This window comes from Strigops habroptila, chromosome 7 (assembly GCF_004027225.2).
Source record: "Strigops habroptila isolate Jane chromosome 7, bStrHab1.2.pri, whole genome shotgun sequence".
NCBI classification, from domain to species: Eukaryota; Metazoa; Chordata; class Aves; order Psittaciformes; family Psittacidae; genus Strigops; species Strigops habroptila.
In genome coordinates, this window is record NC_044283.2 from 63090060 (window position 1) to 63109918 (window position 19859).

At 36.7% G+C, this 19859-nt stretch overlaps 1 protein-coding gene across 7 annotated transcripts in view; it reads left to right on the forward strand.

The window, feature by feature from the left end:
- Positions 1 to 19859, forward strand: part of SLC10A7 (solute carrier family 10 member 7) — a 144074-nt gene that overhangs the window by 6945 nt on the left and 117270 nt on the right. For 6 of the 7 annotated variants that reach the window (XM_030491790.1, XM_030491793.1, XM_030491791.1 and 3 more), the window contains 2 exons: positions 2152 to 2288; positions 6532 to 6607. In XM_030491790.1, the coding sequence (XP_030347650.1) occupies positions 2152 to 2288; positions 6532 to 6607 (213 nt within the window). Of the gene's footprint in view, positions 1 to 2151; positions 2289 to 6531; positions 6608 to 19859 lie in introns of those variants that run through there. The other variant, XM_030491796.1, reaches the window with a different exon arrangement.

The following is a 19859-nucleotide window of genomic DNA, read 5'->3' on the forward strand; positions in this document are numbered from 1 at the left end:
TTTTGAGGTCTCCAGTGACAAGAATATTTTGGGACAAGCCCTTGTAGATAAGAGGGTGAAGGCTGTTTGCCTTGGTGTTTGTTTAATGATGATATTGTCTAAGGAATAACTATTCTAACAGGCAATCACTAGAGACATTCTAAAGACTGGTAATTTATATCTGCAAAGACCTGTTCCACTAATACAGCATTCCTTCTTGTAGTAGGTTGGCTGTGTTGTAATTGCCTTCCTTGCTCCCTGGAAGCTCTAACCAGTCTTTTCCGAGTTTTTGTCTTGGATTTTGCTTTTGAAAGTATCACAGAGTTTTCTTCATCTATTTTTAAGGCATTTTCCAATTGTAAAAAATATTAAATTAAAAGGGCACTTCTGTATGTGTGATGGTGCTTAGATTGGGGGCAACTTCATAGATTGGGCCACTAAGACATCTGGGGCTGGAAATGACTTGTCAGGGAAGAAGGAAGAATTAGCAGCATTGCTGAAAGAAGTCACTTGCTTTGTTTTTTCTCAATTCCATTATTTACTTTTAAAACATACACTTTTATGTATAGGTATTTCCAGGTGTCTTTTCTTCCCACACAGGATGTGTTTCTACTACTAGATGTTTAATTTTTGCTTTCTTTTTGAGACAAGATGAAATAGTACTACAGTGAAGCTATTCATAATGCCATAGGTATTGTGACAGGTTATGTGTGAAGAAGGCCTATTTTCTTCATGTAGAGTGATACTAGCCTGCTCAAGAACTTTCTTTCCTTAAAAAAATTGTTGCTTCATTCAGTTAACCAAGCACTGAATGTAATGATACTTTCTTGGTAAAACCTGATCAAGGTATAAGTTTCAAGTCTGTGTTTTGTGTAACTTGAAGAACAGGAATGAAAGAATGTATAATTTTTTTTTGTGAAAGGTTTTTTCCCCTAACCCAAATTTAGCAGATAGTTTTATGAAGAGTGATAAAGTAACAAGGACACGGTGCTGAATTGCTAGTACTTCCAGATGTATAATTACATCAGTGTGCATTTGCATGGTTGAAAATGCAGTATTTGATTGTGTTTCATTAAAGTTCTTCTCTCTTGAAGCTGAAAGAGGGTGGCACTTGAAGATTGGCTGCTGCATTACTATACATGGAAATACAGTTTTTTATAGTCCTTTTTTTTTACATGCCTTTGGGGTATCAGCTGGAGGATCCTAGCAAATTAGGTTTTGAATAAAAGTGCCATCAGTTCTTTTCCTATTGCATTGTTTACTTGCAAAGAGTGCAAGTTATTTTGAGAGAGAGGAAAAGGACTTTTTCTTCTCTTAGGAGCATTGAAATGAGCTAAATGTACAAAGCTTTTTCCCTTGTACTCAAAACTGTGTAGAAGATCCTTGGAGTGCCCAAAAAGACAAAAACAGAGACACAGAGATAACTGAACACTTTATTGCTAAGGATACTTGATCACCACACTGGAGGGTACTTACACTATTTAAAATTCAAATTTTCCTTGTTTTCTCAGTCTCCAGCAGTGTTTTGCATTTTATTTCTGTGAATTTTATGGCTTAGATGTTGTTAGCTTGTTACGCTCTTGTTATTCTTTCTTTGCTATTCATCATTCGCCTGTTTTTTTTCTATATATTTCCTATTTGTTGGTACAATAAATAATTAGAATCTGCTACAGATTCCTTTGCTTTTTATATTTGTTAGTCTTCCCTTAAAAGAAAACCCGCCACAAATGATGACTGTAATGTATAAATGAGAATCACAGTTTGTTGCTTTCTTTAGACTAGACAGGATTTTGAAATCATGTGGACACTACAAATTTCCCTTCCTCTTGATATCAGCAGTCAATAAAGTAAAGAGGCCGTCAGCATAGTTAACACAGGTTTTGAAGCAGTGGCGAAGTACTAAGGCTGCCTGCTGGAAAGCTACTATTATGAGAGCTACACTGTTGTTGAAGTGGTGGACAATTCTTTTAGAAAAATGCCCAGGAGCAGCCAGAGCTTTTATGTTGTCTGGATGTACTTCATTATTAAAGAAGGGATCAGATGATCCCTAAAGGTGCCTTTTTGACATGCGCTCTCTTTGTATTATAAAGATGATCCTAGTTTTAAAAGCACAAACATGATCCTACTTCAGCTGTTATGACTGCAACTTCCTCTCTTCTTTTTCTCTTGCAGGAGCTGACAAGTGCTTTGATGCATGTGAAACTACACCTTTTTGTCCAGATTTTTACACTTGTGTTCTTCCCAACAGCAATATGGCTCTTTCTTCAGCTATTATCAATCACACCTATAAATGAATGGCTTTTAAAAGGGTATGTTTAAGCATAATGGAGTGAAATATATTTGTATCTGTCTTCTTATAGGGCTGCTTATCCTGCAGTGGGTCCTTTAAGACTTGTATTGTGAACAGATTTTACTGGTTGATTTTGTGCTTCAGCACTTTGCTGTTGAAAACACGGTACATGCACAAAATTATCCTTTCAGGAACCTGGTCTCATTTTCAGAAAGTCTGGTCAGTTAGTTTCATCTGTGGGGAGCTTTCAAGAGATTAGCTTTCTCTTTCATGAAACACAGTTGAAGTGCTGTGCTGGGTCACATTTCCTCTATGGAGGAAGGAAAAGGAATGCTGAAGGAAAAAAAAGTAAGTTGATGAATAAATACTGTGTATGCCACATACTGGTGTTCCATTCTTAGTCTTTATTGAGCATCTCTTGCATGTGTCCAGATTGGGATTCAGTATCTGTGCCTAGCTACATTGGGGGGGGGGGGGGAGAAAGAGCGAGTGAAGTTTCTGTAGGAGGAGAACTTTGATGGGAGCAGAAGCTGTTACCGTGAAAATAATGTGGTTTTAATCTTTGGTGTACTCTGCCAATGCATGCTTCCAAAGCTGCTTTGGCGGTGCAGTAGTGATAGATGCTATGAAAAATAGCACCATGCAGTTATACTAGAATGTTTGAATGCAAAAATCAGTTATTTTAGAAAACTTCTTAAAGATTCTCCATTGTTTGTTACTGCTTGGTGAAACATTGCTTGGGGAGACTTCCCTGTCTTAAAAGTTCAGTGATAAAGCTGCTTATGTTTTACAAGGCCTAAACCTAAAAGAACATTTTGTTTTGCTTTCAAGAAGCTTCTCCAGGTGTTCCACCAAGTGTGAAGTGATCCAAATAACACTGGGAAGGTGAAATTGAGATCATAGAATCATTGAAAAGTGATCACTGTTTTGTAACAGTATTAGTATGTCAAGGAGGTAACAAGGTGGCTACACAATGTCCATTTGCATTTGGCTATATGTAGTAAAGGTTGTTCATTAAAGTAAAATTGTTGCGAAGTTTTTCCTGAGCTAGAACAAAGACATGATTTTCCACAGTGAGCCAAAATTCCCTCCTAATCTGTGAGATCTCAGTTTCTGAAGAGCAAAATGTAAGGTTTTGTTTGTTTTTCCTTGCAGTACTTCTCATCCCTTCTTTACTATGACTCTGACACCACTTTGGTTCTTACTATTTAAGGGATAATCTGTGACATGGATGAGTATATGTGAATGTGTATACATGCACACCTGTGAAACCGCATGTAAAACTACATGTGTATATATCTTTTTAAAAAAGAGACACTTGTATGTGTATCTTCTGAAATATGGAGCCTAAAACCAGCCTCGTTTTTCATGAAGGTGTGTCTGTATTTTACCAGTGAGCTAGTATACTTCTAAATGTTTCAATTTTGCAGGTGCTTGTTCCTTGAGTACTGTTTCTGTTTTGGCTGTGTTTTATCTTTCAGTGCAGTAACTCTGTTGTATTGAGATCTCATTTAAAGAATGGTCAGATTGAGGAGTTTAATAAAGGTGGGGCTTTTCTGTTGTGTGTGGGGGTTTTTGTTTTGGTTTTTTTTTCTGTTTTGTGGGGGGTTTTTAAGTACTTTTTTGATAAATACTGCTGTTCAGGACATGCCCAGGGCATTTTGTGGCTCTGAAGACATCCACTGCAAAGAGAGCCTGGTGGGAGCTGTACCTTCAGTGCTCTGCAGGTGCAGAAGATACTAAACTCTGTCCTCATTCTAGGATAACACATTTTAAAGCAGGACTCATATGTCTCTATATGGGTGTGTGAAAGGAGAGTGAAGAGCAGGTGCAAGGAACTGCAACTGTGCCTTGGCCACTCTAGAAGTTCATCCTAATGCCCCACAGCTGTAGCTCTTATTCCCTAGAAACACTGAAGTACCTTAATGAAAAACAGGGGAACAAGACCCGCTTTGGCAAAGTCACTTTCTCTGCACACATGTTTAGCACAGATTGCAGTGGGAGCTAGTTAATAGTCCTCAGGCCCGGAAAAAAAGGCATATGCTCACAAGGGCGTGCAGCCTAAGCATCTTCTAAGTTAATTTTTTGTTAGCTAACTAGGTTTTGCATTGACAAAAGGTGCATGAAGCAGGTTATTAATGTTTGCGCAGAGTCCTCTCTTCTGCCATTCTTAGCATGTGGCATTTACAGCACAGGTGGTAAGGCACAAGATGCAAAGATCTGGTACAAGATATGGGTTTGGTAGTTCCATATTTAAAATATGGGACTATGGACCCTACTACTCAGTTGTCTGTAATGTTTCAGCAGAACAGGTATTATTTATTGCTCTTCAGCAAGTGTTTGAACTCCTGATGTTAATGCTTATACCGTGCCTGAACCAGTGAAACGTTTCAGTTTGGTTATCTGTAGTAATCTGTTGGCCATTAGGGGAATTTGTTTCTATATTGGTAGAATTGTGTGTAGTTGACACAACGCAAGAAAAAAGTTCACAGGTGCATGTTTTGATACACCTGATTAAAAGTATTTCCATTTAGTACCAGGTTTTTTGTAGATTAATATTTTCATATGAAGAATACTAAAAACTGTAGTTTGATAGTGATTTTAATTTTTTTTTTATTCCAAATGTATTCTTTTAAAGTTGTGAGGGTTCAGAGATTGTACTACTAAATCTTTCCCTTATAGTGTGGAAAATCCCTGTCAGCTGAGATGAATGCCCTTGCACACATTTCATACCTCTCTGGATAACTTTGAACTTAATCTACCCCTTATCAGTTCAGGTGAGAAGTTCTAGGAGCTGCCTGCCAAGAGACCACATAGAATCACAGCCGATGTAGGTGATGGACATCAGACTCACCATGCATTTGTCTACTGTATATTTTCATATATGTTTGTAAACTTTTTCATACCGTTTCTTTTTCCTGTGTTTCTTTTCAACATAAACTTATCCTGCTCAGTGCTGACAACTCTCTGCTTCCATAGCTTATTCACTGTAAGCTAAAGGTACTATGTACTTCCAAGGTGGTGCTTGGCATGTTGTGATTGGATTTATATAATGCTTACATCAGTTGCCTCTTTCCTTTCCCACAGTGTCTGTAGCTGACAAACTGAATACCGTCATTGTCATTTACCTGTTTCTTCTGTTCAAGCTTTTTGTATATTTGCAGCCTATCAATTGCACTATAATATGCTCCCCATTGTTTGGATTTAATACTTCTGTTTGCTACAGCTTTTTGACACTGCGTTTCTTGGGGATGGACTAACACAGTTACAAGTGCAAATTAGTTCACCACTAGTAACTGATTTTTCTGAACTAGAATACTGTCTTAAACTCCAATACTTGAAAACATAGATTCCATGCGTTTGGGGGTTTTGTAGACTGTTTTATTCCATGCCTTACTGTTCCTTCTAAGTCAAAACACTTTTTCTTCACAAACCCTATATTACTCAGCCCTAAATTTAATTGTAATCTATTGTGGTATGTTCTTGTTTCTAAGTACACATTCGATACATCTAATTGTTGTAATAGCCAGTTTTTGCAGACTGTCTTTGAAAACAAAGGAAAGCTCACCGCTTTTTTTTTTCTTATTTTGCAACAGCATTTACTATATATATCGATAATTTTGCTGCATAAACAATGGGAAAAATTATAATGGTGTATAATAATAATATAATAATATAATAATAGTGTATTTTAGACTTCTAAAATGAAGGAGAAAGTTTTGATGTTTTGATTAGTCAAAGTCAGGTGATTTTACTAGGAAATGAAAACATGCATAGAAATTAAACATTTAAAGGTCTTTTAATGTTCAGGAAATTAAAAGCTTAATTGCAAATTATTTTTTTTTTGCCTTTTCAAGAAAATAGGAACCTACATCCTTACTTTTTTTTCCAAATAGTTGCAGGTATCTCAAAACACACTGAAAAGTTTACTACATCAGGACATGTGGTGCAGTTATCTTTGTGACAGATGTGTAGATATCTTTGGGAGTGGTAGATACAGTACTACAGATGGGGAAATGGAGTCACAGAGAAGTTAAGTGTGTTTTTAAATGGTGACATGACTCTTCACTGTGATGTTTGGTAAGAGGTGGCATAGAAATCCTGCCAGCTGGTGCAGAGCTGTAACTGTAACACAAACTGATTGGGTTGCACAGGTGATAAAATTATTTTTTTTCTACTGGGCTACTTCATATTTTAAGGTTTGAGGTTGCATAGTGTTTGCATTGTGTGAGGAATGTAACATTTGTTTTTGTTGTTTTCAGCTTGCAGACAGTAGGCTGCATGCCTCCTCCTGTGTCTTCTGCAGTAATTTTAACCAAAGCTGTTGGTGGAAATGAGGTGAGTTTTCATTTTGCTTTTGAATGTGTTGGTTTTTTTTTTTTTTTAACAAGTTCAAACAAGTATTTGCTTATGATGAGCTCGTGGCAAAACACTAACTGCAATGCGATATGATGCTATTGTGCTTTGTAAAAATTCTATAATTAAGGCTTGGGTATTGTGCTGGTGTCAAAAAAGGGAAATAGTGATATGCTGTCTGCTGGCATTGGTCAAACTGAAAGAAACTCAGTTTCCTGAGGTGATAAAAAGCACTCTGATAGAAATTGGTATTAGGAGTTTTCTGTTTATTGCTGCACTGTAATTCCTAATCCTGTAATGTTTGTATGCTGCGTACTGGTTACCTCATAAACCAACAGCTTTTTGGTGAAGATCTGCCTTTGCAGTGATTGTTTGGAAGGTGTTTAGTATTAAGAGGTCCTATAGTAGGAGTTCCTCAAGTTTGAAAATGGAGCAAGTGAGATAATGGAGACAAAAACATTTAATTTAAATATTTTATTGTTATTTGAGACCGCATGAAACAAAAATTCTGGGAATGTGGAGTTCTCTGACAGTGATGCAATGCAAAGTTCTCAACAGATAGGAAATGCCAGAACTGAAGTTGTTTGTGCAAACTCAGTTTGGTCATGCCATATTTCTGCTGTAAAATGGCATATGCTGATGTCACTTCAGATTCTTTATCCACAAAACACTTGCTAATTTCAGGAAGAGCAGGTAGATGGCATTTAGGAAATTAATCCAGGTGTGCTAATTAATGAGGCTGTTTCCTTTAAATCTGTTTTCTCAGAACTGATGAAGGTGGATGAAACCTGGTAGGTGAGGAAGGGAGAGAATAACACTAAAAGAGATTGGGTTTAAAGCTAGTTTGGATGCTGTTCTGGAGGGCTAGAGCCAAATCTGAATTCAGCCATAGAGCTCCTGTGTGAGGTTGGGTGAGACACTTCAACTACATTTTTTAAATATGGCCATTAGTTGTATACTTCTCATTTTATGAGTTCAGACTCTTGGGACCGATTAATGTCAGCTTTGAAAACACATGATAGCAGTGAAATAGATTGAAGTTGTACTTTGTACTGACAAAGTGCTGTTTAATTGCTCTATCCTCTGAAGAGAAACCCAAAGCATCTCAAGTCAAGCATCTCTAATTACGGGCAATCCTGATGCACATTGCTGTCTCCTGGTTTGCTACCTGAAAACAAGAGTCATAAAATTGTCTGATGGAGGTGCTGTGGAGTATTTAGTATAAGGAAATAATTCAGGTACATAATAGTGATCAACAGAAAAATGAGAAGTTTTCTAGTTACGATTCTAAATGTAGGTGCTGTATATTATGCAGAGATGTCACACAGTGAACAGTGAGGATAAAATGGAGTATTGAATGAGTGCGCATTCAGTGTTAGCATTGTCTGTCCTATCCTTAGAACAAGGAAAAGATCCTCTGGAAAAAATAAGGTGTGATTGGTTAGTTGAAGGCAATATCATACAGCATTTGTGTGCAGGAGAGAGAGAGATACTTCATTTTCTTGACCATTAGAGTTCACTTTTTTTTAATGGTAGTATTCTTCTGGGGTGGTGAGGGTGTGTATATGTTATATCAGCTGAAAAACAGAAACTTTCTACCAAGTGAGGCTTGTGTAAGTAATTGGATAAAACACTGACAAAGTAAGCTTGAACCTCTGATTCTTCTGTACCAAACTGATGTTGGACGAATGTAAAAATGCATATCTTGTTAGCGATTTTTAAAGATAGCTGCTGACAGTAGAGACAGAGCGAATCAAGAATTGAGAGTCTTCAGTCAGGCTCTAGGAAGATATGCAAGAGAAACACCCTTTAAACACGCTCAGTGTAGGCAAAGTGTGTGGCAAATTTATTGCCAAACTTGAGCAAGTTTCCAAAGTAAACATATTTTTGGAATTCAATGCTTCTCTGTCATTCAGACTATTGTTTATTTTTCTTCTGAAGTATAGCAAATCACATCCCTCATGCTAGGCAAGAAGACCCTCTCACATCTGTCCTTGCCCAATTTCACCTAAGCTGTTATTGATATATTTTTCTTACTGACATGAGCAGAACAATGCATTTTTCCCATTTTAATTTAAATCCATTCTGATCTCTGAAGAATTTAAACCTGGGAGTCAATTGGAAATACAAGTGATTGTACTGTGAGAGCATTTGTTTATAATAATGTCTCTTAAACTGCGTTTGCCTTGTCAAGCATATATTCCTTACCTGGAGAAATTGATTTGTCTGAGGGTGTATCTATGCTGCATAATGTACTATGAAGATAAATGAGCTTGCTCAGGAGCAATATAGTGAGGAAGCTCCACATGAACTAATTAGTCTGAGAAGTGTCCTGCTGCTCTAGAGTACAGGCATACCCTCCGTAAGTGCTCTGAAGACCTCTTTGGATTTCTTGAAGCACAGCACATGAGAGTTGTGGTAGTTGGCTGTGTTCTGACAGTATAGAGGGTTTTAGGTTTTCTTTATCTAAGCAGAAGTGACTGTTGAATGTCAGTTTGGACCTGGGTTATTCTCAAAGAAGTCTCAGGCACTATGGCATGGTAGAAGTAGTATTCACCTGAGCTGAGGAAACAAGGATTCTATTTTTAGCTCTGTCATTAACCTGTTGGGTAAAACAGTGGGATATTTTGTCTCTGGGGTTAGCAGTAACGGATCATGGCAACTTTGTGAAGTGTTTGAAGATTAGTGCTGAAAAACTTTATGTAAGAGCTATATTTTATTGTTCTGGGACAGGGTGATTAAGTATTTGGTCAAATACTTAGAGAGTCTACATTATTAGAAGCTGTTTGGATGGGAGATTTTGCTTCATATAAATTGGAAAATTTGTTTGTGAGGTAGCAAAAGGAAGACATCTTCGTTAATCTTACAAGGATCTGTATATGTTCACTGATACATGCCTGAAGCACAAAATAAAATGCTCTGCTTTTGTTGGCTAAGAAGGTGTGGTCATCAAAGATGATACAAAGAATTCTGATTAAACTGTGTTAGTCATTTTAAAGGTTAATGTTCTGGAGTTGTAAGCGTAAACCCAGGTGAGATAATCTTTATTATTTAACTGTCAGTGTTTCATAGCAACTATACAATCTACCAATGTTTGTTTTTCTGGTGGTTCAAATGTGTGGTATATCAAAAAAGTGTATCTAAGCTTTAAAGTCCTCTTGATTTGTGTGTAAGAGTACAGCAGCTGAACAGTTACTCAAAAGTCCAAATGTAAAATTGTCCAAAGCAAAAATCTGTCTTCCTTCTTCCTATAGATTGTTTGATCACCAACCCTGTGATCTGTATTGCTTTCAAATTTCTAGTCTTAGCATCTGTTAGGTGCACCTTCCAAATGCTACCACGTTAGCCATTGGTACTACTTTGCAGTATGCCTGGTAGATGAGCAGGTAGGGGCTGGTTTTGATGCTTGGGACATTCCAGAGGAAATAAATCTTTATCAAAATCCCTTCAGCAACAGCCTTCCATTAGAAGACAGTCGAGCCAAATAGCACCTTTGCTTGCTGTATCCGCGGCATTATGTTGGGGAGAAACATTATACTTGGAAGCTGTTCATGACAGCATTTCTGTACTGTCTCAGAATAACTTGTGTACCAGTAGTGATATAGGTACCATGTTTCAAAAATGTCTCATAAGCAGCACTGTAAAATATTTACTTGTGGTTTTTGGAAGAAGGTACAGTGAAGATTAAGATTTCTTTCCAAAGATTCAGACAAGCTAGGAGCTAGTGTCATTCTGCCCAGAGGGGTTTTGTCAAATGAGAGATATAAGCAGTGGGGAGAAAATCTCTCTGTGCTTTCTGAAAATCTTGGACAGGAAGATGATTTATGGATATTCTATCTTTTGGTGGAAGTAGCTGTTCTTGGTGAGATGAACAGAAATACAACTTGTTTAGTAGGGCTGCAAATTCACACCTATTGACTCTGTGGCCCATTAGGTTTCTTCAACTCCTCTCCCTGGTCTGTGTATGATGTGTGCTTTGTTTTCTCACCTTTCTTTCAACTCTTGCTTCTTCTCTCTGTTTCTCCCTCTTCATCCCAGTTTTCCATCATTGTTCTTGTGATCTCTTCCTATATGGTGTTACTTTCATTAACCCTGCAAACAACTTTCTAAAGTAGCCTATCCCTAGCTTTTGTCACAAATACATTTAGTTCATTAGCAAAGCCAGTTTCAAGCACTGAATGTAATTAGAAGCATGTGAGGCCCTATGTGAACAAAAAAAGATGTTCATATGTACACTGGCAAAAAATAAGGAGGAATCGCCATGAGAAATCAAAATCTAATTTGGCGATACTTTCTTGATTAATTAGTTGTTTCTGTCATCAGTAGCATTTACAAAATCTCTTCATTCGTGAAGATGACGGTCCACGTAGTTAAAAAACACTTGGAATGAAAACCAGGAGGCCTCACTTCTGTTCTTTGCTCTTGTTGAGCGTGAATGGTCAGGATTTTAATGACATCGCAGCATCTGACAGCACGGAAGGTTTTTGTGTCATTTTTTTTTCCTCAAAAAGTCTCATAGTTTTTGATTGAAATTATAAAACAAATTTCTTTAAAAGTCTGCTTCTAGCTATGCATTTCTGCAAGAGACAGACAAATAAATATGTCAGCATTTCAAGGTGTTCTAAAGACAAACCGATTAAAAGCTCAGAGATCTCAGACAGAAATGCTGTAGAGATGCCAGAGATTACTACAAAGTATTCAGACAGCAAATGTCATACTCTCCTTAAGAATCAAAGTAATGAAGAAGAGAGGTTGAAAATTAGATCTATAAGTCTATTATCAGTTTGGGAGCAAAAACAATTTGTGATGACTTTTATGGCAGCTTAATGACATATTTTTGAAAAGTGTAACATAACAGGCAAGAGCTGTGATGGAATTGTACAGATAAATCGTGGCAGACAGTTCATTTTATTGAAGAATACTTTGGCTATTTTGCTATCATGCACGACAAAACCATTGAGGGTGTTTTTTTGTTCAGTTAAGCTGTAGCTTAATCAATGTGCTGTTTTATTTTTTGCAACTTTCATGTGGATCTGCTATGCCTTTTGTATAACAAGGTGTTGCTTATGCAAGAAAAAATAATAGAAAATGGACTATAATGAAGAAAGCTATAGAAGAGTATTTACAAAATAAGATAGAAAGAGTTCTAGTATTGATTTTTAGATTTGCTTTCTGAAGCAGACGTAGAACATAAAACTGAATTTTTAAGGTCCACAGCTAACCTTTCTGGAAAAGAATCAAGGGAGATTAGTAACATTTTGCCAACAAATTATATGCAGTAGTTTTAACTAATATTTTAAAATAAAGAGCATATGAGTACTTACTGAGAAATGAACACTGGAAAATTCCTCTGTGAGCAATGGGGTTTTTTTAAGTAAAAACAAAAAAGTGAACCCTAACAGTACTGTAAAGTAACAGGAAAGATATTGATTTTTCTAAAAATATCTGAAGTTCTTTGAACTGTGTATACATGTACATTAACCTTTTTAAAAAAAAACAAAATAAAAGGAATAAAAAGAAGTACAAGCTCTAATGGTTTGTGATTCATACACTGATGCACCAGTTTACCAAGAGTGTTTACCTTTGGAAAGTAACACATGAACATTATGAAACAAAATCATTTAAGATCTTCAAGAAATCTATGTGTCATGATGTTTAGTTATCTTCTATAATATTATTCTTCTCTAAATATAAGTCAGAATTTACAGTAGTGTTGTCTAAAATGTGATTTCCAAATTGCACTCAAAATATTCATATTTCTAGGTTTTGTTTATGAAAGGATGGTTTCATTCTGCTGTTTTTTAAATTTGGTACTGTGAAAGGAAAATGCCTATAATGAAAATGTGGTGGGTTTTCTTCTTTTATTTTCTTTTTTTGTTTTGTTTTGTTTTGTTTCCCAAGTAATAGATTTCATCTGCCCACACAGATCAAATAGTTCTAAATGAAAATGTAACTAATTCTACCATTAGATATACACTGAAGTCTCTAGGAAATGTATGTGGGTGTCAGAGGACAAATTCAGGGAAGATATCCGTAGTTCACATGTACAAATATAAAGAATTAACTGTGTAAGTGCAAGCCTTGTATGGTCATAGGAGCTGTTGTGCTATTAAATTCACCCACTCTACTCTAGTATTACAGTCTAATTTTTTATGTATCCTAAGAGTTTACTTTTCTTTTATCATTACTGTGCTTTTGAGCAGATGGTTTTTATTGAACTATTTATTGACACTTAGGGTTTTTTCCTTCCCTGAGTGGTGAGTGCATTTTATGTCCATCAATGCATAGGAGTAGCCCAAATTATTACTTACAATATGAATTTCATAACTATAATGTGTCCCAGTCATCCAGCTCCATTAGATATCTCTAGAGTTCCTCATCATCTTCTCAAGTCTTCTATAACCCTTTTTTTCCCCCCCTCTATCACTCGTCTTTCATTTATCACTAGTAGTTCTAACACAGATCCACTACCAAAACAGTTCAGAATGCAAGGGATTTTCAAAGGCATTCAGCTCCGCTTTTCATTCAGCGGAAGCAAGTTCAGGCTGACAGTGAGGCTTCCAAAATCTCCATTTTCGAGCACTTTACCTCCAAACTCCTTACTCAGTTTGTACGATGTTTCAAATTCTCCCATCACCTTTGAAAAGCAACTGATTTACTAACCTAGGACATCAGTGATTGGGTTAGACTTGTGATTAAAGATTTGATTTTGTCCCTTGTTGCCAGTGCCTCTAACTTGGGGTCTTTTACATGGCTTATAAGGTGTCCAGTGGACAAAGACCCTCTTACATTCTTGGGAGTGTAAGACATTAGGGAAATGCAAAAGAATATGTTAAGTCTCTTTACTGCACAACTTTATGTACTCTAAGATGTATGAGACAGAATTTTCAGCCTTGTGCATATTCAGCCTTCCTAAATCTGGGATTCTTGTAGCAGATCTGCCATAATCTAGAAAGTTATAAAATTGCCTGTTTAAATTATGCTAAACTGCTTGGGCTGTGGCCAGAAACTACCTGGAATCATCATAGCCTTATGTTTTTACAGTTGTGTTTGCGCAACTGTCCTAGATCCGACTTTGTAACCAGAGTGTTTTCAGAGGCTTTACTGTTGCTGTTCTACAGTGCTTGGCTGGGGAGATCAGTTTTTTGTCTGCTATGGGACATTCAGTGACCCTGAAAGCTGTTTGTGGCATGAAGAAGGCAGGGCAGAAGAAGTCTTACTCTCACGCTTGAAATAAATGGCCTTTTAAAGCAAGGTGGTTTTGTATTTTTGTTGGTCTGCAGGTTTATTCAGTGTAAAGTTAGAGTGTGCAAGAGCAGGAAGTGCCGTTTGAAATGCATCGCCTATGCAAAGCAAGCATTTTTAACTGTTTGAACAATTCAGTAATACTTCTGTTAAAATATTGGCAGAGTTAGGGGGTCTACTGCCCCTCTAAAATTCAGCTTCTGTACTCTCTGCTGTTTGATCTTTATGGCTTTTTGAAAGAAAGATTGCAGCTATTTTACTAGTGAAGGAAGTGTTACCCACTCTCCCTACCTCAGTCTTTTCTTGGAGAGCAGTGAAGACTCAAAATACTATTTTGAAGGTAACAGCTTCAAAAAGCTACAAGCAGTTTGTTTGCAGTGGAGTGTTTTATGCAATCTTAGTTCCACCGAATGCCTGCGCAATGCCAGCATTCACTGTGTAAGGGTCATTTTCTAATGGCTTTCTTTTAGTAGAGCAGAGCAGTTTGCTGGCACTGAAACCTAGCGACATGCAGTGTTCTGGTTCTACTGTCCCTCACCTGGCTTCCAAAGCAAATGCTAATTTAGTATTAATTTTAATAGTAAGTGAAGTGTTTAATCATTGCATGTTAGGATTCGTGTTAAGTGACTGATACAGCAGAACAGAAACTATTCAGCTTTGTCTGTTGCTTGTAGGTGGTTTATTTTTTTTACCATGAACAATAAAGATGGTTCCGTCTGTTCATGTGTTCACCTGTTTCTGTGGACCTGGACCTTCTTGCACAAAGGGATACTACTGCAGATGGTTTAGCATGGCCGTTGGTGGCCCCAGAATTGTGACTGGGCATGAAAATGTATATTTATAAAACTAACAAAAGCTAATATGCAACAGTATTGATTGTAAAAAAACCCAAAACAAACCACCTCAAAAAACCCTGTATTCGGTATTTTTTTGCTATAAAGAACATTTGTAATGGTAATGTGCAAAGCATTCCTAAGATTTTGAACCCTGAAAAAATACGTTTTACATATGACTGCAGATAAATCAAAATTAAACGTGTCTATTGAGAAGACGTGTCTATTGAGAATGCCCTTTAGGAATATCTTTAGTGGATTTAGCCAAGGAATAGCATTACTGTTCTTGAAGTGCTCAAGTTCTAAACACTGACTTGTAAAGAGATCATGCTACATTGTTTCTCCTTTCTTAAATTTGCCTTTTGTGTGTTAAAGCTTCAGAGAATTTACATTTTGTTTCTATCCAAGCACATTTTTATCTGGCGTGAATATATTTGCTTAGTGGCTAATATTAATATACAGGAAAGAAAGCAATAAGGCTTGCAAGTTCAATATTTCTATAATATATTTTCTTTAGATCTCTTTTTGGGTGTGCAGTGTTAAGTCCTGATTTGTGGAAATCATAGCTGTAAAACATGAAGCAGGATTTTCTGTTAGAATAATGATTATCTTTAAATTTCATTCTTTTTCAAGGAAATTAAATTGATTTTATTATCCTTTTTTCATCATTATGATTATGAAAGAAGATTGTGAAGGCTTTGTCTGTGAAATTGTTTGTCAAATGATTATATTCAGTACATGCTAAGAAAAAGTGTCTTGCATTCAATGAGGAAAGCCTCATCTGAGTGAAGAGACAGAAGAAATTTCTAAATTCCTTTATTTATATAAAAATAAACAACCCCAAATTTATTTAAAATGTTTTTGTAGAACTCTTATAGGAAGATGGGGTATTTCAGAAGTGTTTCCAGTTTATGTTTTCCTGTTAAACTTTTTGTTCATTTGTTAGAGCATTTGGCAAAAAATGTGGGGAGCAGTAGAGCAGCAAATTTTCTCTGATTTCAAAGCATTATTTAGGCTTCAGTTTCTGGAAAATATTGGCCCTATCACAGAGTCTGAGAACAGCAAGCTGCTGGTAAACCGTTTCTGGATGTGTTGAAGAAAAGCCACATGCCTCCTGGGAACCCTTTTTCAGACATGCAGGCCCCACAGCAGGGTGCTTTCCTGCTCAGTGAGGATTTTTGCAGCTGTTCCCTTGTGCATATGGCTTTTTCTGTCTGCAGTCCACTACTACTGCTGCCACTTCTAAATTAACAAGGATAGAGGGGAAACAGTAGTACTCAGCTGTAGCAGAGGCTTAAACTCTTGTACTCACATGGGAAGTCTCTGTGAGAAGATGGTAGCGTTTAGGAAATTTTGAGGGCAAGAGACTGGCAAAGTAGCATTACTATGTTCACTCTACTATGGGTGCCCTGAAAGCACAACAGCCCCTGATTATTCATCTGTGGGATAGGGCCGAAGTTTTACCGTTAAATACAGTCTTTGCCAATCCATTCAGTACCTCATCACATACATCCTCACCGCAAATTGCGTTTCCAGACCGTTTGCTTCTGTGGCATTTTGGGTCCCCTTGCCACCCTCAGCCTGACCTCTCAAGGTCCGTGCTGCCTGCCTCTGAATCCTGCCCTGCCCCAGGCTGTCATACACATCCCCAGGGAGTTAGCACCAACAGCCTCGCCACTAAGTGAGACAGTGTGAAGCAGTGACAAAGTAGGGGACTGGTAGGAGCCACAGTTGTGCTTAGTGGTATGTTATCTTTCATTGATGTGCACTTAACATTGTGAGGCAGTAGCTATGTGCTTTTTGACTAGGGCTGCAAGCCAGTGCTTGAATTTAAGGCAAATGTTTCCGAAGCAGTTTTCCCCAAGATTCAGGGGAACAAAAAACTTCCCTTATATTGATGTGGATACAGTAGTTCAGACTTCATCTATTTATTTTTAATGATAAAGGTATGTTTAGTAAGAAATACATGAGCAAACAAAGAAGCTAGTGCACTGCTGATCAACAAAGAAGTCAGCAGCCATAGACTAGCAGGTAGTCTAATGCAGTAATTCTGGTAATGATGTGGCACACAAACTAAAGAGAATATTACTGTGTTTGAACTGGATTATGTTTGAGCTGGTAAGTCCAGAGCAACAGTGTATTTCCCCAAATTAGTTTGCCAATTTACATATATGTACTAGTTCCATGAAATCTTGAACCTCCCTGTTCTAGCAGTTATTGTGGATTATTGCAGCAAGATTCCCAAAATGCTGAATTTCTAGTGTGTGGATGACTTTGCTTAGCTAGACCTTTTTTGTTGTTATATTTTGTAATGATCTGTATTAATTTTGTTTGTTGATATTATTGCAAAATGTCTGCAATGTATATGGGGATGTATACTTTGATGCATACTGTGTGAGTGCTTCAGCTCCGACTGCATATCCAAAACCTTTTAAAAGGAAATCTCAATGAGCCCCATGGGGCAAAGTAAATTATTACATGTGGTGAACTCTTAAGTCATAGACCAAGGTCATGGCAGTGAGAGTGTATTTCAAAAAGGTTTTATCTGTGCTTGGAAAGCAAATGAAATCTCTCATCATTAACTTTAGAATTATAGTTATAAGAGGATTTTCACTAGAGGTGAAAGATCAAGTTCATGGCGGACATAATGGAGTCTGAAAAGTTATTTTTCAGACATAATAGTAGGGCATGAAACATTCACTGAGGTTTTCACATTATCGATGGGGAGTTTACAGCCTCTCATCTGGATACTGAAGTTCAGAATCATTGTAATTACTGCTATCTATTGTGGCTTTATTTCCACTTTTTTTTAGATTAAAATAAACTCTTTTTTTGGAAATACTGTGAAAACTTTTAGAAAAATTCCTAGCTTTTCAGCTGTGTCAGTCTCTGTCATAGCATACAGGCAATACCTTCCTTAGTTAATAACAATACTTCTATAGAAGTGTAACTTAGTAAACCTGAATGAGCTTCAGCGCCTAATGAACTAACCAAAGCACATCTTCATGCAGTGGTATGGTGTCTCTGTCCTTATTTGTTGGTATATGTAAACCAGAAAGAACAGATGTTGAAGGGAAACAGAGTGGAAAAGCAGAAGTAAAACTAAGGTTTTTAGTGACCCAGACTATGACCCTGTCAGTGGAAATGGATATTCATGTGTCTGTTTATTCAACAGACTTTTATATTTTTCTTAATCTTGCGTGTGTGCATGTATGCATTTCAGGGGTACCAATGAGCAATACAAATCTGCTTGATAGTGGAGTCTGAACTCTGTGCCTGCATCTTGGGAATGGTTTTGCTAATATCCTTGCCAATAACAGCACTTGCTTGTTCACAGAGTGAACAGTGCTCAATCTGTTTGCTTGTAGAAGTGTTGAAATTTGCTGGTGATATGCTGCATTTAAAAGTAGAGTATTAAACAACCATTGGCAAAAATGAATCTCTTCATATTTGTGCTTTCACTGTCATGAAGGTTATTACATTTATGGGAAAGTTTCAGCTGTTGTGGTTTTATTTGGAAGAGTCTGTTTAGTCCTGTTTTCATGCCATAGCACTTCTAGGTAAGATTTAAGGTTTTGGTGTTTTGTTTTCTTAAATGCTTCCATCTACTTTAAGAAGAGGTATTTGTAAAAAGGTGCATTTGTTGTCTGAGTTACAACTAACAAGTACAGACATATTTTTGGCAAGTGATATTTTAATTTCTTTGAAAATACAAGAAGTGAAAACTAATTCTACAGTAAGAAGATTTTATAACTGGAACTAGAGAAAGTCAGCTCTAATAGTGGCTATCAGGTTTTATTCTACTTAAAGTACTTTGTTGCAAAATGAATGTGTTTTTAGGGAAACTTTTCATGTATTCAATATATGTGATTTCTTAAAAGTCATATGATTTTTAACCTATTATAGGTTGCCTGTAATTCAATAAACGACAACATTAAAGTTGGACATAGAATTTCAGTTCTGAACTATGGGTGTATTTTATGCTTCTGTTTTAAAATGACATGTGATCATGCAATTTAGAAAATACATCCTGCAACATTTTTTTCTGTAATGTTAATGTCATGTGTGTTACCTCAAAAATACTTCCTGTACTTTCATTATCCAAATGGTCTAGAATATTCGTATTGAGACTTTCTATATAGCTTATGTTCTCTAAGGTGTATATTTTAATAATTTAGTCAATGGCCTTTGTGATAAGCAACCAGCAGTGCAACTTCTATTGTACAGTTGTGAGGGATTTCTATTTCTAAGCATAGTCACAAAGGTCTATGACCTATTGATACTAAGATGTTTTTGCTATTCATACCTTCCATGCTGATGACTTCTGCATGGCTTGATTTTCTGCTATATATGATCTGAGAAACTGAGAACAATAGAGATGTTATTTATAAGTATGGAATACCCAGAAAAATATGCAGTATTGTAAAGTGCTGTCCTCAAATCCCTTCTGAAAATGAGTCATTCTGCGGCATCTGCTTCATAACGGGTCTGCTGTCATGACCCCTTGAGTAACAAATGCCTATATTGCTACATTTGGTTTTTTGAACCTTCCTGATACACCCAGCAGATAAAACTCAAGAGTAGTCATCTTCTGCAAATAACAACAAAATACCTACCTTGTAACCTTCATTTCTTTGTTTTAGTTGATTCCTTTGTGTTTTCTTTTTTTTTTTTTTTTTTTAATTTGGAGTATTACATTGAAATGAGTTTGGTTTTATAGGTAACAGTTTTGTCTCTTTTTAGATGTACCTAAATTTAGAACAGTAGCCTCTACACTACTGATTTACTTTGGTTTATGTAAATATGAAATTCTAGAACATAATGATGCTTTATGTACCCACGTACTTTGTGAGTCTGACAGCTGAGCTCTTTAAGTTGTGAACAGGATCGAGACATGCATTTTTGTCTTTAGAATGTGTATAATGTCTTTCTTATTTTCTTAGCGGTGTAGTTATGCTAACCATCCTCCCAGTTCTTCCCCTTTGTGATATTTGTGCATAATTTAAGTCACTGTGCCCATTGTGTAAGCATCCTGTCATGTCTGTAAGTGATCACACTGATTTTAATTTCCCTCCTCTTTCAAATCATCAGCCAGTTCCAGCATGTTGTCATCTTCCTTACTAATACAAAACCATGTTGAAATCTGCAGTAGTGTT